This window comes from Saccopteryx leptura, chromosome 1, assembly GCF_036850995.1.
Source record: "Saccopteryx leptura isolate mSacLep1 chromosome 1, mSacLep1_pri_phased_curated, whole genome shotgun sequence".
Lineage (NCBI taxonomy): Eukaryota > Metazoa > Chordata > Mammalia > Chiroptera > Emballonuridae > Saccopteryx > Saccopteryx leptura.
This window is the reverse complement of record NC_089503.1, coordinates 315005660-315023086: the sequence shown is the minus strand read 5'-3', so window position 1 is coordinate 315023086 and position 17427 is coordinate 315005660. Positions and strand designations below refer to the sequence as shown.

The window sequence follows — 17427 nt, the reverse complement described above, 5'->3', positions numbered from 1 at the left end:
CAGGCAGGCAGCGGCACTGTTGGACTGAAGGAGTTTGGGGAACCACGAAGAGCCCTGTCGGGCTTGGTGGTGGAGGAGGGCTAGTTCCAGCATGATTACTCTGTTCCCAGTCTAGTTGTTTTCTTTCCACGGGGGACCAGGCTGCCCGTGGCCAAGTCTGGCTGTGGGACTGGCAGCTTTCTGCCTGTTAGTGCCGCTCAGAGCCTGGTCCTGGGGCATCTCGAGGCCCTGAGGGGTGAAAGCTGTTCTCCCAAGAGAAAGGCAAAAGCAGAAGGTTAATAAGGGAGGATCCAGGGCTCATTACACCCCAGGCCAAGAGGACCAGGGTCCTCTGGGAGCTCAGTGTCTGTCTAGGCCCCAGTCAAGGACCCTTGACCTTTGACTTTGTTTCTCCATCTGCCTCGTGGAGGGTGGAGGGAGGGCCCTTGACTTTGCATCCCAGCTGCCTTGTGAGAGAGGCAGGCAGCTTCCAAGGAACAAGGAGGTGATGACATACCTGCTTCTGGTCTCCGGCCATGTCTTCTCCATCCTCTTCCGGTCTCATCTCTGAGACCCTGAGGTTCTGCGCATGCCCCACCCCTGCTCCAGCACTGCTCTGGGCTCCCAAGTTCCAGTAGGGAATGGTCTAAGCATCTCTACTTGGCACTCAGGGCCCTCAAAATAAGGACCCTGGACACCTCTCCAGCCCCCCTGAGCTCCACACAATCCCCTGGGTGCCCTGCTTTGCCACCTCCCAGCCTTTGCCTGCAGTACCCTTCCCCCACCCTAATTCTTGCATTCCAAACTAGCCCAGGTGCCATAAGCATCAGACCTTCCCAGGTTCCCACCCCTGGAAGGAGTCATATTCCCCTCTGAGCACCCACAGCACAAGTCCTTCCTTGTGTAATTGTTACTGCAAACGCCCATATATTAGGAATATGTGTGTAGCCACATGAGCTAATGTATCCAGAGAATGAACTCCAACTACAGTGCCCATGGAGAAGCAAGAAGCCTCATCAACTGACCCACTAGATCCGTATTTCTCGAAATTTATGGCCAGGTCAGATTTGTCTCCTATGAGCATGCGGCTTATTTCATCCTTTCTGGTAATAAGCACTCTTTCCTTCTTCACCCTGGCTGCCAGGGAACTCAGGATCAAATTTCATGTCCTACCAAGATTATACCGAATTATCCTTTATGGGTAACGTATTTTTCCCGCCCCTCTTTCTATTTATGTCATTCTACTTACTTTTCTCAAGAGACATCTTGGGGTGACAGGAAAACTCACTTGGTCAGGAACCGAGAAACTGGCTTTCTGTCCTAGGTCAGCTGCTTCCTCGGGCCAGCCCCTGTCACTTTCCTGCAGAGATGGATTAAAAACCAATCCTAACTACAGTTGAATGCAAAATATTAAAAAGGCAGAAATTGATAATAATCCCTTCCGTTCAAAATACGTCTACTCCCCCTTTCAGAAAGGATGCAAAGTGGTTTCTGACCCACAAACATAAGGTAATGGAGACAAAATGGAAAACCAGGCAGTGACAGGATGTGGATTAGCTGGGCACTGAGCCCAGGGACTGGCCGTGCACAGAGATATATGTTGAGTGGCTGAGTGGCAGGCCGTGCCCATCCACCACACCCTGAAACCCCTCCCCAAACTTTGTCTCCTGTGGCCACACAGACATCGACGAGTGCTCCTTCGAGCGGACCTGCGACCACGTCTGCATCAACTCCCCAGGCAGCTTCCAGTGCCTGTGTCACCGCGGCTACACACTTTATGGGACAACCCACTGCGGAGGTCTGCAGCCCGCCCGCCAGGGCCACCTCCCCCCCGAGGCACGCGCCTGGCCGCATGGCCACCTACACGCACCTCACACCCTGACCCTGACTCTGACTCTGATGGGCAGAGCGGCTCAGCCAAGGGCAAAACGGGAGGGTCAGGGGAGAGGAGCAGCAAGTATCCGCTGGGTGCTAAGCCTTAGCCAGGCTGTGGGCATATGCATGGAAACAGCAGCTACACGGAATCCCGGTCCAGAAGGGGGGTGGCCGTCACATAGTTAATCCCATAGGCAATTCATTCCAGTGAAGGAGGAGGGGAGCAATAGAGAAGGCAGAATAGGGAGATAATAGAGGATCCTAAACGAGGAGTGTTTGGGTCAAGATGAGAGGAAGCACGCCAAAGGGATGAGCGTGTGCAAAAGCACTGAGGCAGAGGGGCCAAGAGGCAGCCTGTACTGCTCAAGCCCATGAGCATGATGGGAGCTGCAGACAGGGAAGATACTGGGAGTCGTGAATCCCGGAAGAAACTTGGGTTTTATTCCCAGAGAGAAGAGAAATTACTGGAGGCTTTGATCAGGGTGTGAATTGGCCAAGTTCATGTAACCAGATTGCTCTGGCACCATGTGTTTAGGAGAGTAAAACCCAGGGTATCAGTGGAGAGAGCTCCAGACATAGCAAGAGCTGCTGGAGTGTGGGCAGAGTGGGGAGAGACGAGAAGGGGAAGGTTCTAGATGGCTTTAGGAGCCACAGACATGGGACTTGGGGATGGATGTGCATGGTAGTGAAGACAATGGCCCAGTAGTCCTGGGTGTCTCGTCTTTTCCTGTGACCTGGCTGCTGAGCAGCTGTGAAGGTCCGAAGAGTCAGGCAGGGAAGTGATCATGCACTGCTAGTGCCGGGGGCGGCTCTTGGGGTAGGCTGCAGATTCTCCTGCAGGGACCCCCATAACCTGGGCACCCGCTGCCGTGGCCTGCCGAGCCCCGGATGCAGGTGGCTGGGGTGCTCACAGTCATGCGCCCCAGTGTGAATGTGGTCCAGCCCTTCCCTACTCGCCAATGTGTGCTTTTGATCTGGGTGGTCAGAGGAGAAAGGGCCTCATCAGAAGTGACTTCTTTTAGCCTGGTGCCCATTGTACAGGAGGGGAACAGCTGGGAAGGGGCCTGTCCCAAGGCCCACAGTGAGATGAGGCCCTAGGACCCCTGGGCCAGTGCTAGCTCCTGCCCCACATGACCTGACAGGAACCTGAATTTTTTGTGTCAATTCTCTGCCCACCCCCCAGTCTGGGTAGCAAAGATGTATGTTGGTAGCTGTGGGAGGCTTGTATGTGCACGTGTGTGTATGCTTCTATGTGATGTGTGTGGCCACATGTCTGCATGCTGTAACAGTATCAGGCTAGGCTCAGGGGATTCTCTGCCCTCCAGTCGGGTGGGCCCTGCCCTGCCAGCCCTGAGGGTGTGGCCTGGGCTGGCCAGCACTGGAACCTCCTGCCCTTACCCCCGCCTGTGCTCCCAGATGTGGACGAGTGCAGCATGAACAACGGGAGCTGCGACCAGGGCTGTATCAACACCAAGGGCAGCTTTGAATGCGTCTGCCCCCCGGGGAGGCGGCTGCACTGGAACCGGAAGGACTGTGTGGGTGAGTGCCCTGGGCGGCCAAGGCTGGGGCCCGCGCTTTCCACATGGTGACTGGTGGGAGGGGGAGGGCAAAGGCTTCTGCAGAGTGGGTGAGGCAGGACCCACTGCTTCCTTTGGGCCTCGGGGTTACTGGGTAGGTGCCCTCTGCTGCGGGCATGTGGCGGGAGAGAATGAGGCTTACAGAAGCAGAGGGGACATGGTGGCAGAGCATGCTTAATGTCGCTGGAGCACAGACAGACCTGCGGAGGGAGGGGGAGACCTGGGGGTCAGCATGCGCAGCCAGACTATGAGCTCAGGAGGAGCGGGGGGGTAAGCATGGAGGCCTCAGCTCCCCCAGTTCCCCCTTGTCCTGCCAAGGAAGCTTGTAGGGAGGAGGTTCCAGGTGCAGCAGCATCTTAGCCTGGATGGGGAACACCTGGGAGCATCTGGGCCTCTGCAAACCCACCACTGGCCAAGCTACCAGCCGCATGACATCAGGTGGGGGTGGGGCAGGTGTCCAGAGCACAGGGGTCGTTCGTCCTCTGCTGGTGTGCTGTAGGAACTGGGGTACCTCTAAGCTGAGTTCTGGACAATTCCCACACTCACTGGTTCCACAAATACATGATGACCACCCACTGTGTGCTGACCCTGTTCTGGGTGCTGGAGCTGTCCCTGAACTGGCTCTCGGGTTCCTGCCCAGGGCAGCCAGAGTGAGCCTTTCAGAGCTGAGTCAGAATGTGCCCTCTCTGTTGTGTCCCCTCCAGTGACTCCTCGTCACAGAAGCAAAGCCAGCGTTCTCTGGCCAGCAGGCTCTCCACCTGGCTGATGCCCCCACCCCATCAACACAGTGGGTGCACGAGGCCCTCTTGGCCAGCATGGCTCCTCACTCTCTGTGAGGTCTTCTCTGAACACAAACCTTCTGTCCCCTTCGCTTTCTGGCTTTCTTCCCTCCCAGCGCATTGCAAACCACCAGGCATAATAGCCATTTTGCACACTCCCGTTGTGTTTGCCAATCTGTCCCCACTGGACTGTCTGCTCTACACAGCTGAGCGGGTCTTTTGGCCTGTCTTGCTCACTGCTGCACCCCCAGCCCCTACAGCAGAGCTTGGCAGTTAGACACTCGGTAAGTATTTGTTGAATGAATGAAAGGGTTCAAGAATGAACACTATCACTTAATACTGGAAATCAACAGCTGAGCTGACTGCTTTCTAGGTAAGAATTGCTGTGCTGTTCAGGCAGTCTTGCTGAGCGAAGGAAACGCCGGTCCTGTCTACAGTTTGAGGAAGAGATCTTTGGGGTTGTGTTGGTTACAGGATTAGGTGCTGTTGGTCTTAGGAGAGTGGCAGGAGCTGGGTAGAAAGGAAAACCAGTCTTAGACGCCTAGTCCCTGAGTGGGCTGAACCAGTTGGCTGCCTTGCCCAGCCTGGGGCTGTCACCGATTGATTGGTTCCACAGGCGTGTCCACTGATTTGCTTGGGTAGTGCTGGCTGTGGCACTTACTTGTTTCCAGAGCTAGGGGGCTGCAGGCATTCTCTGGGCTATGGGAAGTGTGGATTTTGCTCTCAGTCCCCCTTTTGGTCATCCTCCCTCAGAGCTGCAGGGGTGGCCACCAGGGTTTATCCCAATCTTCACTGCTGCCATCCATCCTCCATGACAAGCTATTGCTGGAGGTCTGATCTTCAGGCCACTGTCAGGGTGATTTATCCTGCTTTTGTCTCTAAGTCACCAGCTGGGGCTATGACTGCATGGAGCAGTTAATGTCCTGGGCAGTAGACACAGACTGACTGAGATGGACACTTGTAACTGAAGATGTTGTTAGACGGGGCGGGAATGCCCTCCAGAACCAAGAGCTCCCAGGGCTGACCAAGAATGCCAGGCCCACCAACTCTCTGCATCTACCTTTGCTATTCAGGTGGCTTCCTCCTAATTTAGCCTTGATGCGGGCAGTCCCACCTTGCCTCTGCTGGGAATCCAAGTTCAAAACGAAATGCTGGCGGTGGCTCAAACTCCCCCTGGTTGACCAAGGTTGTACTGTGCCCGTGACTGCTTGCATGAGGCAGTCAGGCTGGTTTGTCACGCCCCCTGCACATGTACCGTACTGTAGGCTGCACCATTCACTCCAGCACCCAAAGTGAGGGCAACATTTTGGTGGCCATTCACAGTTGTCCAGTTCCTACAGAGGGGACCAATAGCCTCTGCAGCCTGCTTCACCAGCTGGTATTTGTGTCCCTCAGGGGTTATTCCTCAGATTCCCTCAGATGCCCCGTGGGAAAGTGTCGTTCACTGAGGGCACTAAGGAGTCCTTCACCTGGAATGGTGTAAGAGCCCCACAGGACAGTGAGTGTGGTCCTGGGGTGGCGTCACTGAACGAGACTTCCATGTGAGAGATGGGGTGCACCTCCACAGAGCTGTGGGTATATTGTCTGTGGGTGTCGGCATAATAAACAGAAGCATTACAGAATGGTGGAATCCACCTCTTCCAGAGCCAGAGAATTTTTCTGCTTTTCTGTCTCGTCTACAGAGAGTGTCATCATCAATAAGGTTTGTGTAACATACTTTGTACCATGTTTCAGTGTTGGCTTCCCTAGCAATAGCTTGGGAGAACCAACTTAAAAGAACTAGTATGGCCGTTACCCCTAGAGAAGCCTGGCTGTAGCTGAGCTATCGTTTGTAAAGGAGACACGATAGGATAAACCAGAAGTGTATGACCTTAAATGCACAAGGTTTGGGAAAATGTGACCAAAACGAAGAGGCCCTGGCCGGTTGGCTCAGTGGTAGAGTGTCGGCCTGGCGTGCAGAAGTCCCGGGTTCAATTCCCGGCCAGGGCACACAGGAGAAGTGCCCATCTGCTTCTCCACCCCTCCCCCTCTCCTTCCTCTCTGTCTCTCTCTTCCCCTCCCACAGCCGAGGCTCCATTGGAGCAAAGATGGCCCAGGCGCTGGGGATGGCTCCTTGGCCTCTGCCCCAGGCGCTGGAGTGGCTCTGGTCGCAACAGAGCGACGCCCCGGAGGGGCAGAGCATCGCCCCCTGGTGGGCGTGCCGGGTGGATCCCGGTCGGGCGCATGCGGGAGTCTGTCTGACTGTCTCTCCCCGTTTCCAGCTTCAGAAAAATACAAAAAAAAAAAAAAAAAAAAGAACGAAGAACGCAGGTATGCAACAGAGAATAATGGAACCAGCAGATGCCAAGAAGGATTTATTCCAGGAGTCGTAAACAAAAGCCATCAACTTCATGTAGTCATCTTCCTGTGCTGAGACTCTGGATATGACAGTGTCCGTGAGCTATCTGTGCCCAAGGATCTCGGAAGAACCTGTTTATGAACTCCAACTGGTGACTTTACAGTTCTGAAAAACCCATTTCCATTTTCCAAAACATGAAGGGTAACAAAGACAGTAAAATTTCTGAGTAGTAGCTCTCCCAGTAAGATGTGTCTACATATTACTAAATAAGTTTGCCTGTCCCAAATAAGGAACACAAATGTCTTATAAAATAACCCCTGTGAATGCTGTTATTTTTCTCATCACTTTTTTTTCCCAACCATTGAAGCACAAGGGGCTTCTTCAGATCATCAAGAAAGTCAACCTACTGTTATTATTCCATGTTTATAACCTGTAACGTCCACTGGGAAAGATTCAGAGAACCCCCCGGGTCTGGCTCGAGCCTGTGTCCCATCTTTACACTTCACCCAGGAGTCTGTTGGTCACAGACAAGCCAGGAACTGGTCATTTCCTCTGCCAGCCAGGTTTCTCACCGGCGTTGTGTAGAAACCCAGCCAATGTGTGCCCCCGGGACGAGTCGTCTTAGGGGAGATGTTAGCGACAGGAGGGGGTCTGGTGGTTCCAGGTGGCCCTCCCGCCTTCGCCAGACGTCACTCTCATGATCTCGCAACTTGACTTTGTTCCCTCGCTCCCTTTCAGACTAGGAAGCCAAACACGGTATGTCTGCAGCAGAAGGCCTGGCCTCTCCACGGTCTGTCTGCCTGAGGACCGCGCTTGCGGCAGCCCCATTAGCACGCGGACCCAGGAAACGTCTCCTCACACCGCCGTCTCCTGTGCTGCGACCTCTGTGTCTCACACCTCCTTACGGGCAGGGAACCTCTCTGTTTGCATAGTTTTCCCAAGTTGAATGCCACACCTCTGAGTGTACATATTTGTCCTTCATCTTTAGCTATTTGACATGCCCTGAAGAAGGCCACAGCTTGGCCACTGCAGCCGATTTGAGTCCCTCGGGACTGGATTCCAGCCACCTGGATGATCCGTGCCCCTTTCTTCCTCAGTTCCCTGTGGTTTACATCTGTTTTATTCTAAAAGAATTTATAGTTTTAGCTCTTATTTTGAGGTCTTTGATCCATTTTGAGGTAATTCTGTATATGATGTGAAATAGGGGGTCCGACTTTATTTTTGGCATGTGACTATCCAGTTGTTACCGGGTCACTGTTGACAAGACCATTCACTTTCTCCATTGAATTGTCCCGACACCCTCTGGAGATTGACTGGCCATACACGTGGGGGTTTATTTCTGAACTCTCAATTCTGTTCCACTGATCTATCTGTCTGTCCAGTGCCCATGCCCCACTGTCTTGATCAATCTAGCTTTATAGGTAAGTGTTTAAATCATGAAGTGTAAGTCCTCCGACTTTGATTTTCAAGTTCAAGATGGGTCCGGTTATTCTTGAACTTCCACTTAAATGTTAAGATCTCTTCATTTTTAAGGGGAGTCCCATCAACAAACAGTGTTAAGTGGGGTTCTGGTATGGAGTGTCCAAAAGACCCGTTCTGGATACTGAACCCTTCAGGAGTACAGGCACACAGAGATGATTTTCTCCTTCAGGAACAGGTGAGAGAAGGGCCCCATGGTGACATGAGAAGGAGAAGGGAACCAGACACCTAACTGGTCCATTGACCAGCAGAAAGAATACTGGGCATGTTCCATTCACAGTAGGGCCCACACTGCAGAGGTACAGGCGATGCCAGCACGAAGCCTGAAGAGGCGCCAGCCACGTCAGCCGAGACCACAAAGCTCTGAGGCAGGGTGGGCGCACATAGGCCGTGGGTGTTTGTCATGTGGCTGAGCTCGCACCCCAAGAGCACGGCCTAACCTTTGCATGTTCATACCAGAAAAATAGAGAGCATATGGCCGTCTGGGAAGGTGCATTCTGGCTCCTCCCTGGGCTCTGTCCCAAGCGTTCCGCTGGTGCTGCGGAAGCTGCGCCCAGGGATTCTGTGTTCGAATCCCACGTGATGTAGGTATACGACAGCTGCCAAACACGAGAATGTGAATCATGTGTAGGAGAATTTTCTGGGGCCTCTAAAAGTAACCCCCGAGGTTTGTTTTAGCCAGCAATCCATTTACAGACCAGGTCCCTCCCCACTACTCTGCACTTTGATCAGAGAAGGGAGGTCATCTTCAGACAACGGTCCCAACCTATGACTTGGGAAAGAACTGAGTATTGTTAGGAAGTCCCACTGTTTGAGTGGTTTCAGTAAACCCAGGCAGATCCAGCTGTGTCCCTGCAAGCCCTCCACCACTTCCCGTCCGTTCTCAAACTGGCCTCTCGTTGCGTCCTTGTGTGTTCTCCCAGAAACAGACGTTCTTCCTTTAAGGCAAATGTACTTTTTCCCTTGTTTTTACTACTGCCAGTCAATCTGCCTCCCCTTTTCTTGGGCGACTTTGAACTTTCCTCTGAGGGCTGTGATATTGCTCAGCGGTGAATTATTGGTGTGTATGGTGCAGTCAGAGATTCTACCTGACGTGCAAGCTAAGGAAACTAGCCTGCAGCAATTTCCTGAGTGCTGGCCGAGGTCAGGAGATGCCTGGGTCGGAGACCGGGGACTTCATGACCCACAGCTCAGCAGGGAGCATGAATGCCATGTTTACATTGGTTCCCCTCACCTGCCCCCAAGTCCCACTCACCTGGTGACGCTGCACAAGCAGGGTGCCTGGATCACACAGAGGAACCTCGCTTGGGAAGCACCACTCTCACTGGGAACAGAGGCCAAGCCTGCCCTTTGGGGAGATGGTAGCTTGTCCCCAGCGAGCAGACACAGGGACGCTCAGGGCCAGACGGTGTGCCTTTCCTTAAGAGGGGCCTCCATGCTGTTGTCCATCTGTGGTTACTGACAATTCCCTTTGGGAATGTAGAGAAAGTACTGGAACTCTTGGGAGCTATTATCTCCCTGGAAGTTTGTGGATGGTTGTCCTGTTTCTTAGCCAGTGTGAACCCGGGTCCTTCCGGTGCCCTTCTTGGAGGACGTTACCTGCAGGTGCTTCTCTTCGTAGTTTCTGGATTCTTTAGGAGCAGAAAACTTTTGGTCTTGTATTTATTTGGGTGCCAGATGTTTTATCTGGAGAGCCATGAGTTTGCTTATATTTCTAGATTGTTTACATTCTGAGTGCCCCTGAACGTGCTCGGCCCCATGTTGAAGGTCATCCAGACCGGCCACTTCCCACGCCAGTTTATGTTCCAGAGAAATCCCCTCTTCAGCCCACTCGCCAGCGCGACTGCCACTGAGACGGGCTCAGAGTGTGGCGCTTCTGCAGGTGTCTGTGACATCTGTAACAGCAGTTCTGATGTGTTCCAAACTGTAGGACTCCCAGCTGTCCCGCAAGCCTCGAGAGTGTCTTAATACCTGGAAGATAAATAAGCACGTGAGGAATTCTGAAGCCCAGTTCTGGACGTCTTCAGACCCCAGTGGACGTGTCTGGGGGCGGTCCCAGGCTGGGTTCCCAGTGGCCTCCCTTGCTTAGGGTCGGTCACTGCCAAGAAGCCCATGTCCATTTTCAGCTGTTCCTTTTCCCAGCTGGGCATGGACACCTGCTCTAAAGAACTCAGCCTCACTCAGGGAGCTCCTGGCCTGGGCATGGGGTGTGAGCCTGCTCATGGACAGTTTACACCGGGGTCGGGAGGAGGGAGCAAGCCAGTTCTCTGAGCCCAGCTCCTCCCAGCCCTTTCCCGCTGAGACAGTCTAGCCACGGGACAGATGTGGTAGGGGGCCTAGTGGTCTATGCTCAGGGGCCCTGCCCGCCCCAGAAAGCCTCCAGCTTGGCCCCCTCAAGCCCTCTCTGTGTCTTCCTTCTTCTCAGAGACAGGCAAGTGCCTTTCGCGGGCCAAGGCCTCTCCCCGGGCCCAGCTGTCCTGCAGCAAGGCGGGTGGTGTGGAGAGCTGCTCCCTGTCCTGCCCAGCCCACACACACTTCATGCCAGGTAACCCTGGGATGGGATGGTGGGCGGGGGGAATGCTTCTTCCCTGGGCTCTAGCCCCTGCCCCTGCTGTTCTCCAGGAAGGAGCTGACCTAGGAAGGGGGCCCCCAGCCCTGATCACCAAGAGATTCTGAGCAGCTCTCTGGTGCTCTGTGGGCCAGTGTCCCTCTTGACAAGTGCACTAGGCACACTCCTGTCCTGCCATTGTCCCTGTAGTTATGTAGCAGAAATGAACTAACATGGGGTCAGTCCTGACCTTTATCTCATTCACTTACCGCCCTGAGGCCCCTGGGATCTGGGGGCCCCGGAATAGAGGGGTACCCAGGCCCACCTCACCACTGGCCTCTCTGCAGACTCGGAAAACAGCTATAGCCTGAGCTGCGGGGTGCCCGGTCTCCAGGCCAAGACGCTACAGAAACGCAATGGCACCAGCTCCAGCACCGGGCCCAGCTGCTCAGGTAGCCCCTGGCCTGTCCATGCCGCACTCACCTGGGTGACCCCTTGACTTGGTGTCCAGTTCCATGCTGGGTGGGGGAGAGGCACAGCCCAGAGGAGGGCTTCCTGGGGTGTTAGGTAGCTGAGAGGAGGGCCAGGACCCAGAAGCACGCAGGCTGCAGGCCGAATCCCAGCCCAGGGTCAACGGATCACAGAAGGGCCCCTCTGGCTTCGAGGCTCTACGCCACCACACCAGGCAGCGGTTCAGTGACCGTGTGGTGCTATGAGTTTACAGGGCTCTGTTTCAGTGGCCTGAGTCACCCCTGCTGTGGCCTTAGGTTCTAAAAGCTCCCGAGTCATAGCTGCCCTGGGAGACCCTGCCCTAGAAGTGCCGGAGGCACATCACTCCGTGCCTTTTGGGACGATGGCCCAGGTCCCGGTCAGCACAGCACAGGCAGCCACCCCACCAGCAGGAGCTGAGGTTGTGTCTTCACCTTTCCCTAGTCAGGATGCTGGCTTCGGTGACATGGGTGCACCTGTGTATGTCTAACACATTCACGGTGTGACTCTGAGCATCTGATGTGGCATTCCTTAGTCTAAGGGGCTCTGGTTTGCTCTTCAAAGGAAGCCATGGCCTGGGTGTCTGTATTAGTCCCCCCCTTCCCTTCCTTGCTTCCCTCTGTCCTCTGCCCCCTTTCCTGAACACTCAGGCCCTGTGAGCTGGCTTTCGGTTGAGGGGACAGGCCTCCCTTTCCTCCTCCACAGAAGATTCTGGCCCCTGACTTGAGCTTGACCTTACCACCCACACTTTTGCCTTTTTTAGGCCTTGCAAGGGGAGAAGTGGGGCAGCAGAGGGACCCCACCCCAGCTCCTGGTGGGTGTGTCCCCCTGGCAGCCCCTTACACTCGGGCCCCTGCCCACCTCCCTGCCCACAGAAGAGGCCACCACCTGGGGGGGCTTTGGCTTTCCCCAGGTGTCCCTGCCACCCCCATCAGGCAGAAGGCCCGCTTCAAGATCCGAGATGCCAAGTGCCACCTTCAGCCCCGCAGCCGGGAACAAGCAAAGGAGGCCCTGAGACAGCTGCTGCTGGGTGAGTGGGCTGCCCCTGGTGCAACCCCTCAGGGGACAGTGGGGGTCCCAGCGTCTAGCAGCTGGGGGCCAGGGTCCAGCAGGGCTGGGTCCACAAGAGTGGAGTTCTTCAGCAAGGGCGGCCAAGGAGGACGTCCAGGCCAGGGAGTAACGGGACAGCTTGCTGAGAAGGGGCCAGGAGGGAAGCATCTCAGCTGTTTCCATGAGGACTGCCAAACACCTTAGGACCGCTCTCAAACCCAGCTCGAGCTCCACACTCAGCAGGTGCCGAGATCCGAGCTGCCCAAGCTGAGCTGCCCTGGAATTGTGTGCAGGGCCGCTCTGCACAGGCCCAGAGGGCTAGGTGGGGTTGGCTCAGCCACCAGCCCTGATGGAACCTCGAGCCAGCCTGGCCTTCTCCAGCCTCAGCTTCCCCATCTGCACCTGCAATGATTAGGCAAAGGGGACCCTTGACAACAGCCATCTGTGTGCACGGCTAGGTAGTGCCCTGCTCCCTGCCCTGTGCCACCTTGCCACAGCAGTCCTTTCCTTGTCCAGAAAACTGCAGCCTGACCTTCGTGACCCTCAAGTGTGACTCCTCCAAGAAGAGGCGCCGTGGCCGAAAGTCCCCATCCAAGGAAGTGACCCACATCACAGCAGAGTTCGAGGTTGAGACAAAGATGGAAGAGGTCTCAGGTAGGTGAGGGGTTCCCTCGTGGACTGCTGAGGGCGTAGGGAGGACAGTGCATTGGGAGGGTGGCGGAGGGTCTGTTGGCAGAGGGTCTGTTGGCGGGACACTGGGTTCCCCCCACCCCCAGCCATGGCTGCTGGAGGTGGAAGCCGGCCTGGCAAGCGGGGAACTGGCAGAGCTGCGGCCTGTAGCCAGAATGGAAGAGGGGGCCTAGAGTCGTGAGAGGAGCGGGGTTAAGGGCCCATGGGGACAGCACTGTTCCCCCACCACTCCCCACCTCACTGGGGCCTGGAAGCACGGATACTCACAGCCAAAGACCCGTCTTCCCAAATTCCAGAGGGGATCATCCTTCTGGTCTGTATTTCACACCAGCACCTCCTCTTGGCTGTGGACGGGTGCTGAGTTGTGACAGAGGAGTTGAGATTTGTGAACAGATGTGGGCTGTATGTGCCCAACTCCTGGACACTGGAACACAGGGACCAGACTCTGGTCCACAGGCCATGCCATGAGGGTCCTGCGATTCAAGTCCAGAGTGCTGGACATTCTCCTGGCAACAATGGCAACCTCAGGAGTATTTGAGTGGCAGGGAGGAGCCTCCATCAGTGAGTTGTGCCCTGGGGAAGTGATGGGCTGCAGTGGCAGAGGCCTGGTTTCCACTCAGATCTGCTGTGTGGCCTTGGGCAGGTCACACCTCTGGGAGCCTCAGTCTCCCCACCTGTCAGATGGACACGGCAATGCTGCCGTGCCCCAGGGCAGCTGCAAGAATGGGCTCTGAGCAGCAGCCGGCCCCATGCGGTGCCCGGTGGAGGGAAGCCTGGGAAGAGGCAACCACGTGGGCTGTGAGTGACGGCCTCTCCCGCCCCTGCAGACACCTGCGAGGCAGACTGCCTGCGGAAGCGAGCAGAGCAGAGCTTGCAGGCTGCCATCAGGACGCTGCGCAAGGCCATCAGCCGGCAGCACTTCTCCGTCCAGGTCGCAGGCACTGAGTACGAGGTGGCCCAGCAGCCGGCCAAGGTCCCGGAGAGCCAGGGGACGTGTGGCACAGGCCAAGTGCTCCAGGACAGCAAGTGTGGTGAGTCCCCCTGCCCACGGCCACTTTCTCTGTCCTTCCTCCCACGTGTGGCTGGGGAAACAGCACACAAGGGAGACAGACACATCAGGAGGGGACACAGCCTGAGGCCCAGACACTTTGGGAGGGTCAGAGACTCCAGGCTCACTTGCAGAGGGACACTAGGGAGAAAGGGGCTTCGAGGACGACATGAGGGTTTGGCATCTCGGGTAGAGGTGGGATCACTTTCTGCTCTGCGGAGTCCTGGTGGGGACATGGATGGAAAGCTTTGGCTGCACTTTTTAGCCTGAGCCACTCATGTCTCACCCCAAATCTGGAGCACAAAGCACAGGCTGGGCCAGAGGGTAACTGGGGGGGCTACTGGAGAAGGGAGCTTAGGAGTGCCAGGGTGGGGGGGGCTGGCTCAGGCAGTGAGGCAGGCAGAGCTCCCATTCACTGTGATTCCTTTCTTTCTAATCACATACTTTAAAATCAACTCAAACTTTCCAAAACATTGCCAGACAGAACATAGAACTCCCATGCTCCTTCACTCAGACTCCCCCACGCGAATACTCCCGGCGTCGGCTCCCACCACACAGGCACGGGCAGGGGAGAGCAGGGCAGCCGGTTGGGATGAAACGACTGTGACCCGTGCAGGAGGCAGTTGTTACACAAGCCGAGGGCTCAGAGCTGGAGAGCAGGATGAGGACGGAGAGCGCACAGAGGTCCTGGTGGCGCCTGGACCACAGTATCTGCGAGGAGGCGGAGGTGGAGGAGCCTGCAGAGGAGCCTGAGCAGGAGCAACCAGCAGGGGCAGGAGGCCAGGTCGGCCTCCAGGGTTCTCACAGGTGGCCCTGCCCGGCTCCTACCTCTGGCCCTTCTGGGATGGATCTGGGCCACTATATGCTCTCTGAGCCACAGGGACGAAGGCTATGCCCTGTCTGGTAGGACAGAGCCTGGACTTGAAGCACCAGGAGACAGACCACCGGCCAGCAACAATCTCCCCTCTTTGCCTCCGCAGTGGCCTGTGAGCCCGGCACTTACTTCAGCGGAGATTCTGGCCACTGTGTGCCGTGTACACCAGGGACCTACCAGGATGGGGATGGCCAGCTCAGCTGCACTCCGTGCCCCAGCAGTGACGGGCTCGGCCTGGCTGGTGCCCGCAACGTGTCTGAATGCGGAGGCAAGTGTGGGTCCAGCCTGGAAGGAGGGGCCGGGGCAGGGATGGGCACCTCCATCTCTACCGAGGCTCCCAAAGCAAAGGCCCGAAGCCTTGCAGCGTTTCGTAAAGTTCTGCCGTTTCCAGAGCCTGTGCTGACCTGTGCAGCCACACTTACCTGTGCAGCACACTGCACACCCACAGCGTCCACGTGTCAGTGGCCACCACAGTTACAGGCACGGGGCTGCACATATGCAGCCTGCAGTTTGGGAAGGATTTAACAATTTACAAACTTACTCATTTACAGATCAGCTTGTGGTTGTGGTGGAGATGCATGGTTTCTGGTTGACCAAACATAGTACATTTTGCAGAGAGCTCCATCACCACAGAAGTGCTTTGTGGAGTGTGCCCTGTACTTGGGCATGACCTGTTCCACACAGAGAGTTTCGCAGTTCGCCCTGTAGATGGTTTAGAAAGCCCTTGGTCAACTTACCAAGCATAGTTTGGTTTGCATAGAGCTTTTCCATTTACTATCCCACTTAAACCTCATCTGTGAAGCGGGCTCAGAGCCCCTCCCCCATCAGCCTACCTTCCCAGGTGGGGACCACCAGGGGAATGGGCAGGGAAAGGTGTGCCTGTAGGGTGGTAGAGACCTGCAGCCTTTTCCAGGGACAGAAGAGGTCAGAGCCCAGACCTGAGTTGTATAGGCCACTGGCTACCCTCTGGCCCATGGCCCCGCCATGAGTGCAGTCTCTGCCCCCAGTGGGGCTCGTGCCTGTTAGCTCAGAGTGGCCACTGGTGGGAGCAGAGAATTCAGGTCTGGGCTGAGGGCACTAACCAGCTCTCTCTCAATGCGGAATGCACTCTCCCTCCTGCCTTCCTGCTGGAATGTGTTGTCCCCTCCCTTTGTCCCTGCTGTGCCCTGGGGGACCTCACAGACCCTCTTCCCCCTGCTCTGGCCCAGCCCTGCAGACAGACTGGCAAGGCAGCATCAGCCTGGAGCTCAAGAGCCCCGTTCCTCCTGGAAAGCCCTGGTGCAGCCTGCCCTCTAGGGAGTGTCCCATGGAATAAATGACCTCCTGCCACCTCCCATCTGCACCTGGGGGGCCCACACTTCCCAGCTCAGCAGCAAGGCCTCTTGCTCTTCTTGCTGGTGGGAGAAGGAAAGCCAGGCCTGGCCAAGGCCACACGGTGCATGAGACCCAAGCAGCCACAAACTAGGGGCCAGACCTTGGGCAACCCAGGCTTTCTCCCCCCATTTACCCACAATCTCGGTGCCTGGTGCCCTTCCCACGGGCTGATGAGGGCTGAGAGCAGGGCCTGGACTGGGCACCCCCTGCCCGCCTCAGTGAGCCATGACCTCTGTCTTCCAGGCCAGTGCCCTCCTGGCTCCTTCTCTGCTGACGGCTTCCGGCCCTGCCAGGCCTGCCCCGTGGGCACATACCAGCCTGAGCCCGGGCGCACCGGCTGCTTCCCCTGCGGAGGAGGGCTGCTGACCAAGCATGAGGGCACAGCCTCCTTCCAGGACTGTGAGGCCAAAGGTGAGGGCGCCCCACTCACCCCTCAGGCACGGGCCAATCGAGCTGCCCAGGGACCGTTTCCTCCCTGGCACACCTCCCGGGTCTGGTGGAGCCATCAGGCGGGAGATGTTGGTAGCCAGCACTGTGCCACACACTAGGACCGGACAGCAGGGGCCCAGCACAAGGCTTATAGGTAGTCTGGAGCTCTGCGTCCCCAGAGCCACAAGGGGGAGCCTCTGGCTCCCCTGGGCACTGGAGGGGGGGGGGGTGAAGAAGTGCAGGAGGCAGCAGGGACAGTGGGGTGAACTCAGGGTTTCACCTTAACTGAAGACCCTCCCTGCAGGGCTGCTGGGCCTGCAGTCCAGCCACTCCTCCCCTCCACGGTCACCAGCCCCCCTCCCACCCTAGGCCTCACTCTCCACTGACCCACAGACACCCCTGCTCCCCCCCTCACACACCCTCAGACACACTTTAGGGGCAGCTCTCTCCCTGATGTCCGGATGAGGTGCTAGTGAACACAGGGACTGCTCTGAGCCCTCCGTTCTGAAGAAGGGGAAGCCTCCCTTCCCTCAGCTCCTGCCAGGTTTCCTCCTCTTGACCGTTAACCTTGTCCAAAGTTTCGGGACTCATCCTCCTGTTCCCCCATTCTTCCCTGAACCCCCACCATTCAGTCAGACTGTCCCCTTTACTGCTCCCGAGCAGTGCTCCCCTCAGGTGGCCTACAGGCTGCAGGATCCGGCCCTGCTGGAGCCCAGATCTCAGCTCAGTTCGCCCCTTGGAGGACTCCACACCTGGGCTGACATCCTCCCCGTTCATTCCCCCTGCAACACACCCGGCACCCCGAGCCGGATGTTGGGCTTGGGGCAGGACTCAGTGTGCTCACCCCAGCTCAGACCTCGGAGGTCCGCGAGCTCTCTGCACCGCTGTGGACAAGATC

The 17427-nt window shown here is 56.6% G+C and overlaps 1 protein-coding gene across 2 annotated transcripts in view; it reads left to right on the top strand.

Moving 5' to 3' along the window:
• SCUBE1 (signal peptide, CUB domain and EGF like domain containing 1) overlaps positions 1-17427 on the top strand; it is a 137141-nt gene that overhangs the window by 107772 nt on the left and 11942 nt on the right. For both annotated transcript variants that reach the window (XM_066358614.1, XM_066358613.1), the window contains 9 exons: positions 1661-1777; positions 3271-3393; positions 10453-10572; positions 10923-11027; positions 11978-12094; positions 12631-12768; positions 13632-13835; positions 14833-14994; positions 16344-16511. In XM_066358614.1, coding sequence (XP_066214711.1) covers positions 1661-1777; positions 3271-3393; positions 10453-10572; positions 10923-11027; positions 11978-12094; positions 12631-12768; positions 13632-13835; positions 14833-14994; positions 16344-16511 — 1254 coding nt within the window. The remainder of the gene's footprint in view (positions 1-1660; positions 1778-3270; positions 3394-10452; positions 10573-10922; positions 11028-11977; positions 12095-12630; positions 12769-13631; positions 13836-14832; positions 14995-16343; positions 16512-17427) is intronic.